Source organism: Triticum urartu, chromosome 4A, assembly GCF_056163025.1.
Source record: "Triticum urartu cultivar PI428250 chromosome 4A, HENAU_Tu73, whole genome shotgun sequence".
Classification (NCBI taxonomy): Eukaryota; Viridiplantae; Streptophyta; class Magnoliopsida; order Poales; family Poaceae; genus Triticum; species Triticum urartu.
Window position 1 is genome coordinate 171984540 of NC_141876.1, and position 17945 is coordinate 172002484.

The following is a 17945-nucleotide window of genomic DNA, read 5'->3' on the forward strand; positions in this document are numbered from 1 at the left end:
CAAAAGATAATCTATAATTGTTGAAGTCAATTTCATTTGCAATGTAAATGATAAAAAGGCAATTTCACGCTGTATACATAGAGAGTGATGATCCAATTAATAATATGTTACAAATTAAAGTCTACTTGATGTGCTTATGATACTCTTGCACAATATCAAAAATGTTATCTTTAGTTGCATTCACACGATATTTAAGCATGTATAATATAACTACTTCCACAACTCTTAACCATTGTGCACAAGCAATATATGTAATACAAATATTTTACGTGGAAGACCTAAAAATATGCAACGGAGCTTACCGTGCAAACCAGACGAACCAATTTTTAACTGTTCCACCGAGCATAATCTAGAGCACGATTTTATATTTGTTTTTTTGGTTTTTTATGTTGTGAAAAAGTTGTATAAACTTTTGGCCCCTTCCAGCGATGTCGCCTCGGAACCCTTGTTGAATGGATTCGTTTTGAATGTCGCTAGAATACATCTCTCTCTCATATGCTACAAAAATAATCATATAAAATTGGACATTTCGTATTATAATGTATAACATACATATAAATAAGGATTATTTGTACGCACCTCTTCTCATGATATTTCAGTTTGGTCCGTCGTCATCGTTACATCAATGCCTAAGCCCGTTGATATTTTTAAAGCCTCCTTAGAATCCATCACTTCTTATCTCTGATGGACAAAAATAAAACATATAAAAATAAAAAATATTTTATATCATATTATATAAACATATAAAATATATTAAAATAAAAGTGAGACTAACACAGATGTTTTTATTCGAAAAAACACTGAGTACTCCTAATTAGTTTTTGTAGACAACCTGAGGCGTCCACTCACGCTGAAAACTCTTTAAGCACCTTGTGACCAGCGCAAATAATAATTTGCAGTTATGGGTACGTCAAGAAGATGGGCTAAGCTCGAGCTTGCTACAATTCGGAGGTGTTTTCTTTTCCACCTAATATACATCCTTATCCTCACAGCACAGTGGCACCGCACAATTCCTCTCACTCTCTCAAGCTTACTCATGTCTGCGCCACCTCCCGTCAATTGACGACGTCCCGCATCCTCCACTCGCCTCCACGGCGCTGACTGTCCCCCCTATCCCCACCATCTCTCCTCATGTCGTGCGTCGAGCCTGTCCTACCTTCCCTCGATGACTTCACCTGCATCCCCCACTCCCCGCCACGGTGGCTCGATTGGTTTGATCCACCACGGTACGGCATGCTTTACGCCCAGATCTACAAGGCGTCGGTTGTTGGGGGCAAAAGGACGACATGAGTTGTGGAGGTGTGTGACGTCGTTTACAACGTTGTCGCTTCTTGCTGCGTGACATGGCTGCAGCGCTCGACACGTCGGTAGCAGCGCACAGGCGCGCTGGTGTGGTAGAGCGCGACGGTGAAGCTGGCTGCACGCTGGGCGCGTAGTCTGGCCGTGGGAGACAACAGCTTGCTACAGATTGCGCTGGCCGGCTTCCTGCTTGAAGATGTAGGAGTGAGATGCACGACACGACTCAAGGGTGGTGGCTTCTATGGACACGACAACTTGGTGCGGTAGCTGTTTGGCTACCTGACGCGAAGCTACACAACCATGGATTTCTCAAAAAGCTTTTATAGTATTTCTTTATGTAGGAATTTCTCGAAAAGCTTTTATATTTCTTTATGGAGGGAGTACGCATTAGCTGAAGCATTTCAGACTGAATGTTTTTTGAACTTCACAAGTCTACTACTAATTGATGTTGATATAAACAAATTGGGCAATGCATGTCACTGAGCAAGTACAACATGACAGTGATTTGATAAGTACACATGACAATCTTTCAACATAAGCTTCGTAGAGATTAGTTTGAGGGAGTACTACATTGCAAGTTTGATACTCCCTCCGGTTCCAAATACTTGCCGCAATGGCATTTTTCTGAAAACTCCCTCCACAATTGTCCGACATAACCTGCACTCCTCGAAACCCCTCCGACACCACACTCTGCTCCATCTCCATTTTCTCTCTGCCTGCTCGCCGGCCAGGCCACGCCGCCGCGCCATGCAGCTCCCCCGAGCCTCCTCCCGGTGCTCTCCCCCGCGCAGCTCCCCTGTTCTTTCCTCCGGACCTAAAAATCACTTCTTTCCATCTCGATCTAGAGGGCATGGGGATGAGGGCGGCGACAAGCGTGCCTGTTGCCGCGGTGAGCTCGGTACTCTTCGGCAGATCCCTTCCCCAGACTCCGCTCCCGACGACAGCTCATTGCTGGGGCTTCCCCCCATGGACGAGGAGGCGGAGGACGAGTGCTGCCCGGCAGAGTTCTTCCAGCTGCTTCCTGGAGCGGTCCAGGGAGATGGGCAGCTCTCCTACTGCTGGTGCGGCAGTTCTGCCCGATGGACTTCTTCCAGCCGTCCTGGGCTGCATTAGCTGGGCTGCATTAGCTGGTGGTGGCAGGGCTTCATCGGGCGGAGCTGCAAGTACAGATAACAGGTATACTTGTACAAGTACCTTTCTGACAGTTGTGTTCTGAACTCTGTTTCTGTAATTCACCATTTCCAATGCGTGTTGATGTTGGAGTATGTTGTTGGTGTTCAACTACAGATTGTTGTGGAAGAATTTGCAATGCGTGTATACAACAGTAATTCATCATTTTGCAAGCACAGATAGATCAAATGATGTTCATGTTCAAGTACTCTGTTGCTGTCGATGTTCGAATATGTTGTTGCTATTGATGGGATAGATATGCTCAATTGTTTTTTTATGTAATTACCTGTGCTCTCGTGCTCATAATTAAAAATCCAAGGTTAGTGGTATCTGAAAAATAAAGCATTGTGGCTACTTATTAGTGGTATCTGAAAATAAAGCTTTTGTAGACCTCCATTGTATCTTAAAAAGCTTTTGTAGACCTCTGTTATGTTGAAAAAGTAGTGATTAAAAATGGATGTTTCTGTGTACTCCTACAAGTCAAGATTGTACTCCTATAGGAAAAGATTGTACTCCTATTTATATAATATGCAGTGCTTGCATACTTGCTCACTGTTTACATACTCTTTGCATACTCCTGTTTATATACTCTTATTTGGAGTACTTAGGATTCTTATATCAAGATTGTAGACTGATTGTACTCCTGTTTTTATAACTATTGTTGATTTCAACATGAGATGAAATAGCAAAATCGGTGATGCTGCTGAAGATAGAATTCTTATATCAAGATTGCAAGATTGTTTTCATTTTTTAGAAATACTGTTGTTAATGTTTGACTGCTTGCATTTCCAGCCTGAAGATAGCTAGTATCTTATTTACAATGATGCACTTCATGTGTTAGAATTGCATAATCAGTAGCACAGTACTTCTAAATAATCTATTCATTGTATCTACACATATGTTTATTCATTCTATGACTCTGGTTATCATATTTTTTTAAATGAGCAGATCTGATATAAGAGCTCCTGCAGCTGTTATAGTTTTTTATGTGCAATATTTAATCTGAAGATATTCTATATTATATTAAACATAGTTTTTGCAGCTATTATAGTTTTTGTACCATAGTTTTTGCAGCTGTAATATGTAATCTTTAATCTGAAGATGTTCTATCTTATAGTTTTTGTACAATAGTAACCTACATGTATGCTTATTCATTCTATGTTTTTATTGTACATAGTTTTTGAAATGAGCTCTTGCAGCTGTTATATTTAATCTGAAGATATTCTCACTTATATTAAACAAATCTGTTTTTTTCATGAAGGGATTTTATGTGGAGCAATTTGACAGACTGCTTCCCAAAAGAGGTGGGAAACAATGGAACCATTGACATGCACATAAATCAATGGAACCTATGTAAGTGCTTTCTATTTACTTCTCCCTTAGATATGCACGGAAATGAAAGGAATATTCGAAGATAAAGAATTTAGTTGTCCCTAATCTAATACCCAAGCATCTATTCCAGAGAAGGTTTTTGCCTCAAGATTCACCCACTTGGCTGAAAAAGACCTTACGGTAAACCTATACATGGCACGTGGTATTAATTTGGGATGTGGTGGTGTACAAACGCCTCGTGGATTCATTTATTTCATTGAAATTTTTTGAACGGGTGTGGCATTTGGTTTGGTTGATTTAGCGCTTTTTGGTTGTGTTTGGCTCAATCTGTTCGTGTGTGTTTGTGTGTGCCTACGTGCTGTCCCTTTCGGCTGTTTGAATGTGGTTTCTTTCTCATGTGCTATCGCTTTCGGTTCTTCCGACGTGGTTGTTTTTTTAGCGTGTGTCACTGTCCATTCTAGCATATGTTTGAAACAGATAGTTCATCACGTTTGCAAAGCACAACCACTGTTAGGTTTGTCCATAATGGTCAAGTTATTAGTTAATATCAGAGTGGTCACAGGTAATAACAAGAAAGAGCTGTTAATGGGACGCGGGACACTAGATCAATCAAACTACTATAAAATACTCATGAATATAAACTGTAGAAAATTCAAGGCAAAAAGAAGAGATGGATTAGCTGATTAATCGAGTTGTTGCATGCATGCAGACTACAGATAGTTCATCAGGCTTGCAAAGCACAACCACTGTTAGGTTTGCCCGTAATGGTCAAGTTATTAGTTAATATCAGAGTGGTCACAAATAATAACAAGAAAGGCTGTTAACGGGACGTGGGACACCAGATCAATCAAACTATAATATAAAATACTCATGAACATAAATTGTAGAAAATTCAAGGCAAAAAGAAGAGATGGATTAGCTGATTAATCGAGTTGTTGCATGCATGCAGACTAATTGGGTGAGGCCGCGTGGTAGCCAGCGGACCAATTGGAATTGGCCATTTGATTGCACTTGATTGCAGCTGTCAGGCGACAAAAGGTGTCGGCCGTAGCTATGTGATGAATCTGGGCTGCACAGTTGACTGGCACTTGGTTCCAGATGCATGTCGGGCGGTGCCATGCATCGGGATCGGTCGAACGACGCGGTCCACCAATCGGAACTGCCTGCGAGAGTTGCGTTTGCTTCCAGGAGTAAAGCGACAAGATTTGTGCGCTGATCCATGCAGCGATGGCGGTGACGTGACAGGCAAAGCTAATCGGTCGAGGCGGTGCGGTTGCGCCATCCGGATATTTCGCGCGGCGTTCGTTCCGTCGTTTTCGCCGTACAAACTGACGTATCCCTGCCGCTTTGTCTGGTATTTCTACATCCCTACCCCCGTTCCACTGCTGTGCTGAAGCCCTCCCTCCCTCCCTCCCTCCCTCTCTCTCTCTCTCTCTCTCAAGTGTCCCATACATAGTGTGACTATCTGAAGCGGGACTGCTTCTGTCTGGGCAGCTCAATAGTAATAGCGTGTGTTTCATCACCATCAGCTAGCGATCCAGGACTTCGTACTAAACTGCTACTAAATTCACAAGAGGGAGCATTTCAATAAATAAATAAATCTATCGATGCTTTATAATATCATGCATACATGTATGATGTATCAACAGTTCTTTTTAGTTCTACTTCATACCAAAAAATAAATTTGCAATGTCTGAACAAATATGAAGTATAAAATTATATTATGAAAGGGAAATTTTTGATTTTCAAAACTAATGAACTTGGGCCTGCTTACAACATGTATTCATCAGTTAACTGCACTTTTTTGGGGTAATTGCTCTTTCAAATCTCCATAAGAGGGCAAAAACACCACTCTTCTCGAGATGATCTCAGTCAGCTGGACGGGCTCCACACTTCCCGTGCCATTTTATATGTTTTAAATTGCACTTCAGAGAGCGTTCACCAGTTAACTGAAACTTATTGTGTTCTAAAATTTAATCCAGGTGGTGTCTTTGGACTAAGGCCACTCTGGAGTGGTAACATTAGCACAACTGATGGTTGGTTTTTTTCCCCTGTTGACATGTATCTCCTTTCTTTTGATGTGAATACATCAATAGAATAAGGGGTTTCTAATATTACTGTCTTACATAGTTCACAGATTATTGAAGCTTTTTGCGGCTATGGAAATCTGACCAGAGACTATTCGGTCTTATCTCTGAATTGAAGATAAGAAGTGTAAATGTTCAGATATGTATGTTACCCCTTTTGTAAACTAATATAGGACCGTTTAGACTACTACTTTAGATCACTAAAGTTGTGATTTAAACGGTCTTATATTAGTTTACAAAGGGATTACCTCCTAACCACTCTTTACAGATTTATTATCTATGAAATGCATCCAAGCAAGTCCTATCTTATCTGCAATTACCCCCTTAGATATCTGAAGTTTAGAGCTCACTATCCTTCCAGGTTCTCTACTGGTTGTATTTCCTTGACAACTTCGAGGGAGGAATAAGTACTGTTTGTCATTCTTTGACATGTATAATACAATATTAGAGATGCGAATTGTTGGAGTTCATTTAGTGGAGTATTAGTAGATAAATGATTTCTTTTCTTCGCATTCAACTGGTGTATATGTGTTTAGTCCATTCCCAAAATGATTTGTAAAGTTGCCTTAACAACTAAACAGCCTTCATGTGTATTGGTACTCTGTTTTTTGGGCAGCTGGAAGAAATCAGTTTATCAATTAACAAATATGGAACGGAGGGAGTAGTTAGTTAGGCATCATAGTGAAGCTTGGTGAAGGGGCATTTTTTTTAGGCCTACAAGGCTGGATGCACTGTATCAAAGTGGTACCATCCGATGGGCATTCATTTGTCAACTACCACTTTTTTTAGCTGTATCGCGTACCAAAAAATTGAATTGACAATGTCTGAACAAATATGAAGTATAAAGTTATATCATTGAAGAGAATTGTTTTATTTTCAAAACTAATGAAGTTGGATCTGCTTAAAGCACATATTCACGAGTTAACTTCACTTTTTAGGGTAATTGTAATTTAAATATCCACAAGAGGACAAAAACACTACTCTTCTGGAGATCATCTAAATAAGATGGAAGGGCTCCACACTTCCCATGCCATTTTATGTATTTTAGAATTTACTTCAGAGAGACTTCATCAGTTTGTGCTCTAAATTTTACTTTAGAGAGTGTCTTTGGACTGAGGCCACTTTAGCACAATTGATGGCTGCTTTTCCTCCCCTGTGGACATGTACCTCCTTTATCTAGATGTGAATATATCAATAAAACAAGGAATTTTTAATATTACTGTCTGACGGAGTTCATAGATTATTGAAGATTTTTGCAGCTATGGAGATCTGACCAAACAGTCTTCTATCCTACCTCTGAATTAAAGATGTATTGGGTCTGTATATGAAGTGTAAATATTCAGATATGTATGTTACCTCCTAACTTCTCTTTACAGATTTATTATCTATGAAATGCATGGAAGCAAGTTCTATCTTACAGACAATTACTCTCTTATAGATAAATCCGTTGATTCATGAATTAAATGGCCAGAGATCGGTGCAGTCAAGTGGATTGATACCTGGACTTTAGAGCTCAAAATCCTTCTAACTTCTCTACTGGCTGTATTTTGTTGACAACTTTGAGAGAAGAACAAGTACTGTTAGTCATTCCATGACATGTATAATTTAAATACTAGAGAAGTGAATTGATAGTTCATTTAGTAGAGTATTAGTAGATGATGGTGTATATCCTGATATGTTTAGTCCGTTCCCAAAATAATTTGTGAAGTAGCCTTAATAATTATAAACCTTCTCTGTATATTAGTACTCAGTTTTTTGGGGAGCTGGAAGAAGCCAGCTTACCATAACATGTGAAAATGAATTTATTTACCTGCAGTGTTGCTTTTATTAGTTGACAAAGTTGTTTGTTAAATAGTTAGTTAGGCATTACAATGAAGCTTGGCCAAGGGACTTCTGTTGAGGCCTACAAAGCTCGAAGAACTGTAAGTAAAGTGGTGCCTTTTGAATACCTGGCCATACTAGAGAAGTGCGCACCCCCCCCCCCCCCCCCTAACAGATTCTAAATGTGTACTTGGACGACCTTTAAATACCTGGATGATATTCCGCATAAACAAAGCCATATCGTCATTTTAATACAATAAGCAAGCAGGGTCCCATAAAACAAATAGCTACTCTTTTTTTTGCTGTGTAGCAAATTCATTACTTATGGGGGCATCAAGAAGAGCTCTCTGCACAAAGGATTCATTACCTGAGCGAGGCATACAATTCAAGCAGCCTTTCACGGGTTCACATTAACTGATAGCATATAACCACAAGATTTTATTTCTTGAAATATAAGACCGCACCAACCTGCAGAAAGGAAACACGAGTTTTACAGCAGGTAAGTGGCCACTGTGAAAAATTGAAGATAAAACATAACGTGGTCATTCAACAGGTAAAACTGAATTTGAGGTGAAGTCACTAAATTGAGCATTTGTTTCCCCATTGGACATGTTGGAATTCAAAAACATCCAAAAGGAGAAGATAATGCATCAGCCAAACTATCAAAATTAGAAAATCTCTGTCAGGCACAAACAAATGCACCAATACGTGAACCTAGACAACCATATAAATAAAAGGTCATATTTTTCCAGCGAACAATCTCGGGCTGCCTCGAATTACAAGAATTTTAACTTATGCGGGCATCAAGAAGAGCTCTCTGTACAAAGGATTCATTACCTGAGCGAGGCATACAATCCAAGAGCCCTTTCAACGTTTCACCTTAGATGATATCATATAACCATAAGTTTTATTTCTCAAAATATAGGAGGTGTACCACCCTGCACAAAGGAAACAAGAGTTTTACAAGTGTCCAGTAGCCAGGGTTGCATAACTGTGAGAAATTGATGATAAAACACAATGTGATAATTCAACAGGTAAACCGAATTTAAGGTAAGCTAACTAAATTGAGCATTTGTTTCCCCATTGGACATGTCGGAATTCACAAACATCCAAAAGGGAAAGATAATGTATCGACCAAACTACCAAAATTAGAAATTCTCTGTCATGTACAACAAATGCACCAACCCATCAACCTAGACAGCAATACTAATAAAAGTTACATTTTTCAAGTAGCCAGGCTGCCTCGGATTACAAGAATTTGATCACTATTCTTACTAAGAAACAAGTAAAGTACTGAAGTAGTACATGTTAGCATCAATCTCATTACTATCCAGAGAAGCTCAATTCAGGCAAAACAAGCCAAGGAAGCACACAACAACCAGAAACAGTGAGTGAAGCAAAGGAACCGAACCTAAGACACCCGAGGAGGAATTTGCCATCTCTGCCACCCAGCCCAAACGATACCCCAGCAGAATTGAGGAGCACGAGGACGATATGCTCACCCCACGAGCAGCTCCATGGATCTTGGCCCTCTCCGTGGCCAGGGCGACGGACTGCGATGGCGAGCACGAGTCCATGGAGGGGATCAAGCAACGCTTCGCGGCAGTGCATGTGTGGCTCGCAGGTCGACTGTGGGCGGTGCGTGTCGGAAGAACTCACGTGTGGTTGCGGCAGTGCACAGCCAGGCGAAGCTCACGGCGCGACGGCGACCGGTGCGTGCGTGCGCGTAGTTGCCGTGAGTGGCTACCTGCGGTGTGGCCGCTGCACGACATACGACAGCACTCGGCCCCTTCGCTGCTCCCGCCACCTCTGTAGCTCATGGTGGCGAGCCGGCGACGTCTCTGCGGTGAGCCAATGCTATCTAAATGGTGTGCGGCACAGGAGTAGAGAGAGCATGTCGGGATAACCTTATCTCTTTGGTTATTTTACATTTTAGCACTTATGATTTCCCTTATTCGTAACTAAGTTCTATAGCTTGCATGTTAGTACTTTTCAACACTTCTAAGAGGGCAATGAGGGAATTATGCTTGAATGAAATTTTTTATTTCTACTTTAACTCGCAATCGATTGGTCTGAATCAAATGCATATCATATTGATGCCACCTTTATTTGTCAAAATCATTGTTGGATGCACTGTCGCTAAGCACCTATAGATCACATGAAACAATTTGCAAATGCTTTGCATCATTTCATTGGAGGTACACATCCCGCGGAAGGCTCCACAAGAATGATATAAGCTACAAATGAGTGCAATGTGTCCGGTCTTGCTTGGAAAAAAGGACAATGCATAATTTCCATCTTGCAAGATGAAGCACCCATGCTGATAATAAATGTCTACTTTGCAAATTCTTCATGTGCATGTCTTGCTTTTTTTTAACTACAAACACATGCTCATAGAAGTTTGACTACAAACACATACACACATAATGTATCTACGGGGCGCGGCGTGCCGCCGCGCGGGCATGGCTAGTAATTATTACACCCGCAGAGAAGAGAAAGATCCAACGATGTTCATACCCAGATCCACTCATTTTACTTCTTGATGTTCCATGGTTATCAATGTAAATCACATCTATATTGAAGTTTCGCATATGAAACAACTTTCTGATTTACAATTAAATGTACATTTACAATGATGAATGTTAAGCATCGGATATGTAATCAGAAAGTCTGGGAACCAAATTTTAAAATATGACATGTACATACTGTTTGTACAAGTTTAGCCTGAAATAGCTCCAAGAACTTTCTGATTTACCATTCCAAAATATGGACTCACAATAATAAACTTTCTCACTCGTAGTGATACCCTCTAGGAAATATGTAGTCCCCAATTAATTCCTACTGATATGTACATATTGTTCTTTCTGATCACATGGCATGGAATACAATGTTCACAGGCAAACATAGCTACAAAAACATATCAGTATATGCTTTGATAGTGATAGATTCAGTATTTAGAAAATAAACAACATACTGACCAAATTATATTAAGAAGTAAAATGTACAAGATTCAGCTTACCATATGCTTGGAAAGAGCCTTTTCAATCATTTTATTGGTCCATCTGTCTCTAGTAAGGCACAAGCCAATTTCCCTCTATTTGTAGTCTGTAGAAATGATCCCAGCGTAAGGTTGAGCAAGCAAACAACTCACATATTGATGGAAATGTTTGAGAAATTATATATTTTAGTAAACATGCCTGACCTGTAAAAAGCCATGGATCTTTCTCGGTCTTGTAGTGCAGAGCTCAACAACTGAAACTAAAAATACATGTTGTGTCGACACAAGCTGAAACATGGCTTAAAGCACATCACATGAAACATCAGTCTATCCTACGCCATTTGAGTGTGGTGGCGCTGAAGGTTGATAATATCACTTCGGAAGCACATAAGCTAATTTCAATCCTTTGTCAAAAGCCAAAATGAAGACAACCACATCACATCCCATGAGATAGAAGATTAAAGAACTTACCATCAAGATGGAAACCGGGACGGATTCTCCTTCGTCGGATGTTGGTAGACGATGTCAAAATCAGGGCATGTCATACTATGCCTCTGATGCGTCGGACATTACCAAACGAACAACGGAGGCTTGGCCAGTTCACGAACCCATGGCGTCCACCCCTCGTCGAGTCCCGTTCCTTCGCCGGCATCATGGGTCAGGCATCAACGACAGTCCCCCATTGCTGTTGAGCACGGCCTACAACGTCACAACACCAAAGTTGCAAATTGTCTTGATTGGACTACAACACAGAAAACATCATTCAAATAGCAGATTATAAATATGCAAGAGAAAATTATATTGCGCTATCGCATATATCAGACAATCTCTGTCTTCCCCTTGCTGCACACAACAAAGAATGCTGGTAAGTGATGCCTTGAGTTAACTGATGCCCTGCTAAATAGATAACCGCAATCCAAAATCTGTACCTGTTGAACTATCATTTTATAAGCACCTCCTGTAAGAAGTCTCCAATAGAAAGTAATGTTACTGATGGTTAGGTAAACCTGAACGACATAAAAATCAAGATTGTACTATTACTGATAGCTAGCTAACATGAAGCACAAAGAACTTTAAAATAACCTTGTTTAATCAGCCGTATCTCCTCGAACATTGAGCAGCTCCACACGAGTGCCTCCCCTCCATCTAGGTAGATAGATTGCCAGTAAAGTGGACCGATGTGCATCGTGTCATATTGTTCTAGTCATATATAGAACCAATATAGATTATTACATAAAAAAATGGCATATCTCAATCGGACCAATTTATGCATAGATGGGGGTAAATTAATTGGATAATCAAGAAACATGACAGAGAGATTCAATCACTATTTTTTCCCCTGCACAGAGAAGCAATTGGTCTACTAATGCATGGCAGAATGTATGTCTTGCCCGAAATCAACATAGGAAGCTCTTTTTCTTTCACCAAACTTGAAACATCAAGTGTACCCTACCTGCATACAGAACAAGACCAAGATCAACACATGCTTGTAAAATCAGAGACCACCAAATTTGGTTCAAACACAAAAGAAAAAGGAAGAGCCGCCAAGTCAGGCCGCAACCGCCTGGTTGTAACTGTTGCTGCTAGCGGACGTGTGTAAGAGGAAATCAGGCTGCCCCAGCTATATGCTGAATTGCACGTTTATTACCAAAACAGAAAATTACATATTTTCTATTTGATCAGCAACCTGCTTGGATCATCATGAAATGCCTTGTGGACATAAAAAAATACATATCAATTTCTTTATGAAAAATGAAAAGATCTTCGTCAGTCAGGTGTATAACATCTTCTGGAAACTTTAAGTTTCCTCAAGAAGCTTAGCTTGCCCAGAAGGCATGTAAACTGCTAGTAACTCGGTTTGCTTCAGAATGGATTCTAACTTAAACTACAGGTGAGGCATGAAGGTATAGACAACAACTTAAAAAATTCCCCAGACCAACACTAAATAAATGGGTGACTTGCAGAAATATGAGCCGTTGAGGCATCAGATAAACTTATTTTGCTAGGGGGACAGTATGAATAGCAGTAGCAGGTAGACTTGGCACAACTGGAACCTGCTTGTCATGGAAGGTGCTCGTGGTACCTGAAACAGCTCCACCCTTTGGAGGACTTGTGATCGACCACGCGTCAGGCCTCTAGGAACAGCGGGTTCTCCTTCGTGATAACCAAAGCAGCTTGGTTTGGTCAAAATCATAAATCAGCGAGAATCAAAGCGCACATCAGTCTGAACCCTCGGCTAGCTCGCATTGCTGCTTCCTTGCCGAAATTGGCCTAGAGTCCAAGACTCTTCAAACTCGTATTGAATCTTCTGGCAGTGATTCCTTGCGCAGCTCCTTTCTCTGGGTCATGTGAGCCCAGGTAGCAGTAAGCATATTTTGCACAAGCAGCAGCTTAACCAGCAAATGCATTTTTACGGGTCGGTGATGTGAGTCTTGCTCGGACACCACCGTGACGACCCGCAAACAGATAAACTGCAAATCTCGCATTGACATAAGATTTCACAAACAAGTTCAAATCCAAACAACACAAACAGTTTTACGCGTAAATAGAAGCCAAGTTCATTACGGCTAACGCAAAAGAGGGCCCTACAAAAGGTTTGCGCCCATGTCCGGCATCATCTTTATCGATCTTCACTCCGCGCCATCGAGTCCACCTTGAAGTTCATCGACGCCACCGAATCCACCTCCGGCGCTTGTTTCAACTCCCGCACCGAAATCATCCACATTGCCACCATATGGAGCGGAGAAAACATCACCGGAACTATAGCACGAACCGGCCGACGCCACCATTCTTCTCTTCAAGATTTCCCTCCTTACCATATCATGCCATGTTTTGGTGAGGTCGTCCATATCATTGCGGTTCATTGACATGATCTTGTTCTCTTCGAAGCGCGGGTCATCGCGGCGGGGACGGACGGATTCCCGCCCTGCACGACAACGTTGCCCTGCCGCTTGCGTGCAGGCGCGGCTTGGGCTTGGGCGACGGCGGCGGGGGGGCCTACTTGGCCGGCGACGAGATCCGCCCGAGCGGAAGGGGCGTGGTCGACCTCGACGGTGACGGGGGACAGCAGGGGGTCGTCCATGGCGGCGACAGACGGCCGGGGAAGAGCAGCTGGAGCTTGCGGAGTGGGAGCAATGGTGGCGGAGGGTGCGGGGAGCGGGAAGGGCCGCGCGGAAATGTCCCTCCCGCCAAATCTCGCGCGGGATAGGGGTTGAGCTCGGGTCGACCTCCCAGCCCGTGAAGATAGAGGTTGGGGGAGAAGATTTGCCGCGCCCCGCAAAAAAATTTGCGGGCCGGGGCGGGATGCGGGGTCTGCTCGTGCAGATTTTCTGTCCCCGACCCGCAATTTGGCGGTTATTTTACGGGCCGGGGCGTTTTGCGGGGTCTGCTAGAGTTGCTCTAATTTTCATAGGTTAATTTTCGTAGGGTTTTTTCGGCCCTTTTTCTCTAGTGCGACGGGAGTTATGTCCTTGGATCGACGGACGTGGAGGGATCGCTGGTCTTTTTTGGTCGACGTGTCGGACGAAAATAAACCAGGAGAGGTGGGACAAAAATTAACCAACGGAGACTATCAACTGAGACATTAGGAGTAGAGATGAAGGCATCTCTACTCCTAATGGAGCAGTTGGTAGCCTGGTACTCCGACTTTATTTTCGCCCGGTTTTATTTTCTTCACCTCCCACCACCTCTGTACCATTGGTTTTTATCTCTTTATAGATCATTGCAAAAGGGGTAAAAAAACACGTACTTTTAGGATTGCACTTACCATATGATGTTGCTTCCCTGCACTTGTATATCCCCTTTGCCTAGAAAAAAATCCACGCACCAAATCTTTGCTATATGGTATGTCCTCTGAGACACCTACCAAAACACATGTCTATTCCATAACAAAAGATCACATACCAGAAAACTAGGAAACACGTATGCGTAGGCCATCCAAATCAATTCAGATCAATCATTCCTTAAACATGCATGGGCAGGCCATCCAAATCAATCACCCCCACATCTGTACACATCTCTATTATTAAAGCTCAGAGAAAAAACCAGCATTGCGTCTTTTGTTTCCCGATGTACGTTCACTGTCTCCTCTGTCTCTCTCTTGGCCAGCTAGGGTTTATCACACCCGATTTGCTCTCTTCGCCACCGCCGACACTCCCTTCCCTCGCTCCCGAGATGCACCAATGTTTCCCTCCATGTCCACCCATCGACGACGGCCTCAAGGAGGGTCTGGTTGGCAACACCGCCGGTGAGGCGCGACTCCTCAACCTATTCTGAGTGGTGGGGGTTCGAACTCCTCCGAGCATGCAATAGGCGGAAATCCCTTCGTCTTGCTTCTCGGCTTGGTTGCTGATCCAACTAATTCAGATAGCTTTATCCACATCCCATCGATGATCTACTCACAACACGACAACATGTGCTATTACCTAAGAGGAAGATACTATGAAGACGGTAAGGGACGACTCCTGTGGCACAGGAAAAACCGGTAGGCAATATATTGTCACGTGAAAAAAATCACGGGCAATAGTGCTTGTTGATCTGATGTCATTTATATGACTGATCAAAAACAAGCTTATATTTTGTTTCCCTCTCATACCTTTAATTGGCATCCAAGCAACTTTTTAAATTTTTAACAAAGCATTCTTCTAATTGTGTAGGTGATGATGGAGTAAATACCGGGTTGTAACCTTATGTATGCATCTTGTTGTGTGTGCTATTGAATTTCCATTGAAGAACAACTTGAATTTGAGATCATTATCTTACAATAGTTAATTTTGATTGTCATCATAAATTATGCTTAAACATTAACATATATAGATAAAATTCTACGAATAATGGTTTCCGTTTTCCAATACAATATGGATAGATAAACTTCCAAGGCTACAAAGATTTCTAATTCTATATTGCAAGTTTATTATCATATTTTTCTATTTTCGCAGTTATCTCTATCTCACATGACTGCTTGCTTTCATATGGTAATATACTTCTCTCACAAGGAAATTACAAAAGTAACATCATTTATAATTCTCTACTAGGAAAATGCTCGTGCGCTGTAACGGGGCATACAAATTTTAGTGGTCAATACCAATAATATTTAGCATATATCTTTACTACACTCATGCATATCCCGCGGTATTGTCGTTAGCGTTAAATCACTTCTTATTCTCTCATGGACCATCTCCGCCCCTCCGCCTTTCCAACCCAATCTCAACACCTCTCTCACTCTCCATCTCTTAGATCACAAACATGATTCGCCATATGACTTCTACCTGTGAAAAGCGAGGAAAATATATTTAGAAATGCTTTTTCCATTGTTCTTATAAATAGAAAAAGGACTCGCCAAATGAAATTTTGATATAGAAAAAAGAATAACCATGATGAAACGTTGGTTGCTTTCGGCTGTACTCCATGTAGGAATCCAGTACTATCTTAATTTTGTCCATTGTTTAAGGACTGCACATGCATCTCTACTCCTAATGGACGAGTTGGTTGAATAGTCCCACCACTTTTGTCTGGGTTTTTTTCGTTTGGCTTTTTTTCGTCTGGTTTTTCTTCGTCCCACCTCCCACCACCCCCCTCCCACCGGTTTTCCTCTTTCTCGTCTGGCCGACAACACCCAACGTGTTGTTTATGGTAATCAATCATAATTAATCCACATATGGTAAGGCTATAAATTCAGAAATCTCAAATATGATAATTATAGTAATAAATCAATCCATGTATGGTAAGGCTATAACTAAGGAAATTTCGAATATGGTAATCCATGTATGGTAAAACTCAGAATCAAAGCTTTCCAAAAAAGTTCTTCTTGCCATACCCTAGTCGTGATCTCCTAATCATCATGAGGCATTATTTCCATCTATTTCTCAGCTGAATCAGAACTTTCCAAAACTTTGTCTGACTAAATCACAATTTTCCTTCCTTCCCTATCATCTCAATCGAATCATGAGCTATAGGTAAGTCATTTCGTTCTCCACCTCGCATGGGTTGTACTGATTTTTATCATGGTTTGGCCCCCTGCCGTACAAGCCGCTCGATTCCTCCTCCCTCGCTCAATTCCTCCACCCTATCTTCTTCTTCATGGCGAGCGACCCAGGTAGCGATGCGTGCCCATTATGCATCAGCGAGGAGGACCAGGAAACGGTGATTGCCAGCCCCGCGCTCGTCACGTGAACCCGTTCACCGTCAGGTCATGCTGGTGTGTTACGGGTGTAGGTGCACCTTACCTTAGCCATGGAGGTTTGCCGGTGGACAACGGAGGCCTCGCCATGGACACCAGTATCCCTCTCCTCTTCCTGCGCCCTACCTCTCCTTCCTCAATCTCTACCTCTCTCTCTTTTTCTCTGTTACAGGAGATCTGCAGACGACGCCGCAGGCCCTGCCCGTTCGCTGCCGGTCACCTCGCCTCGCTGGTTGATCTCACCGCCGGATATGCACGACTCCGCCGCCCTGTACTGTCCTCGTCGGGCACAATCATGGCGGCGCGAACACTGTATATAGTGGCTACAATCGGCGGCCGATTCAACAGCGCGGTGGGCACTAGCGAGTAGCGGCCCAGCGAGCAGTGGCTGTGCTGGCCCTGTCTACCGCCGAGGCGCAACGGCTCGGGCCCAGACTCCAAGTTCGTCATGGCGCTCAGCGCAACTCCCCTTACGCCGGCTGACTCATGCATGCATCCACAATCTAGCTAGCTAATTCCTCCCTTTGACTGCTATTTTCTCTGGTTGTACTGTTCCACAGCTTAGGGATCATCTACACAATCCATCGTCTCATGCATGCACAATCTAATTAATTTGTCTACTGACTGCAGTTTACGAATTGCTCCACAGATCATTTATAGAGATGATTTCAGACTTAGAAGTGTTGAGGTCATGATGCTCTAAATAGTTTTGAAGTTGTATTCACGACATCATGATGCTCTAAATGAAATAAAAATTTGATGGATTCAAGAAGAAAAAGGTCAGGTATGTTTAGTATGCACTACAGTAGAAACTTCACTCGTGGTCATCTTGGGATACTTGTACATGCTTGGTGTTACAATAATTCTACTAATTAATTCCATGAAAGTGCTGAACTTTGCTCAGTGAACAAGAAACCCACTGGGTAACATATTTGGACGCCATACAAGTGGATCTGTATTTTTTCATCAAGGTGTTGTCTCATCTTTTAATTTGCATCGTCGCTCTTGAATAATTAGTTTTCATAGAGATTTATCTTTGATCTGAATATTTTGAACTTTC

General features: G+C 42.1%; 1 protein-coding gene and 1 long non-coding RNA gene across 2 annotated transcripts; one reads left to right on the forward strand and one right to left on the reverse strand.

The window, feature by feature from the left end:
* Positions 1-2149: 2149 nt before the first annotated feature.
* LOC147975277 (uncharacterized) lies at positions 2150-4889 on the forward strand. Its single transcript, XM_087518082.1, has 3 exons — positions 2150-2475; positions 3731-3822; positions 4751-4889. The coding sequence occupies exons 1-3, from the start codon at positions 2150-2152 to the stop codon at positions 4753-4755; spliced, it is 423 nt and encodes a 140-aa protein (XP_087374208.1). The 3' UTR covers positions 4756-4889.
* On the reverse strand, positions 2266-9604 carry LOC125553774 (uncharacterized). Its single transcript, XR_015600641.1, has 4 exons — positions 9121-9604; positions 8547-8647; positions 2494-8177; positions 2266-2403 (listed from the first exon to the last, which is right to left on the reverse strand). It is a non-coding gene; the product is annotated as an uncharacterized LOC125553774 (long non-coding RNA).
* Positions 9605-17945: the final 8341 nt, after the last annotated feature.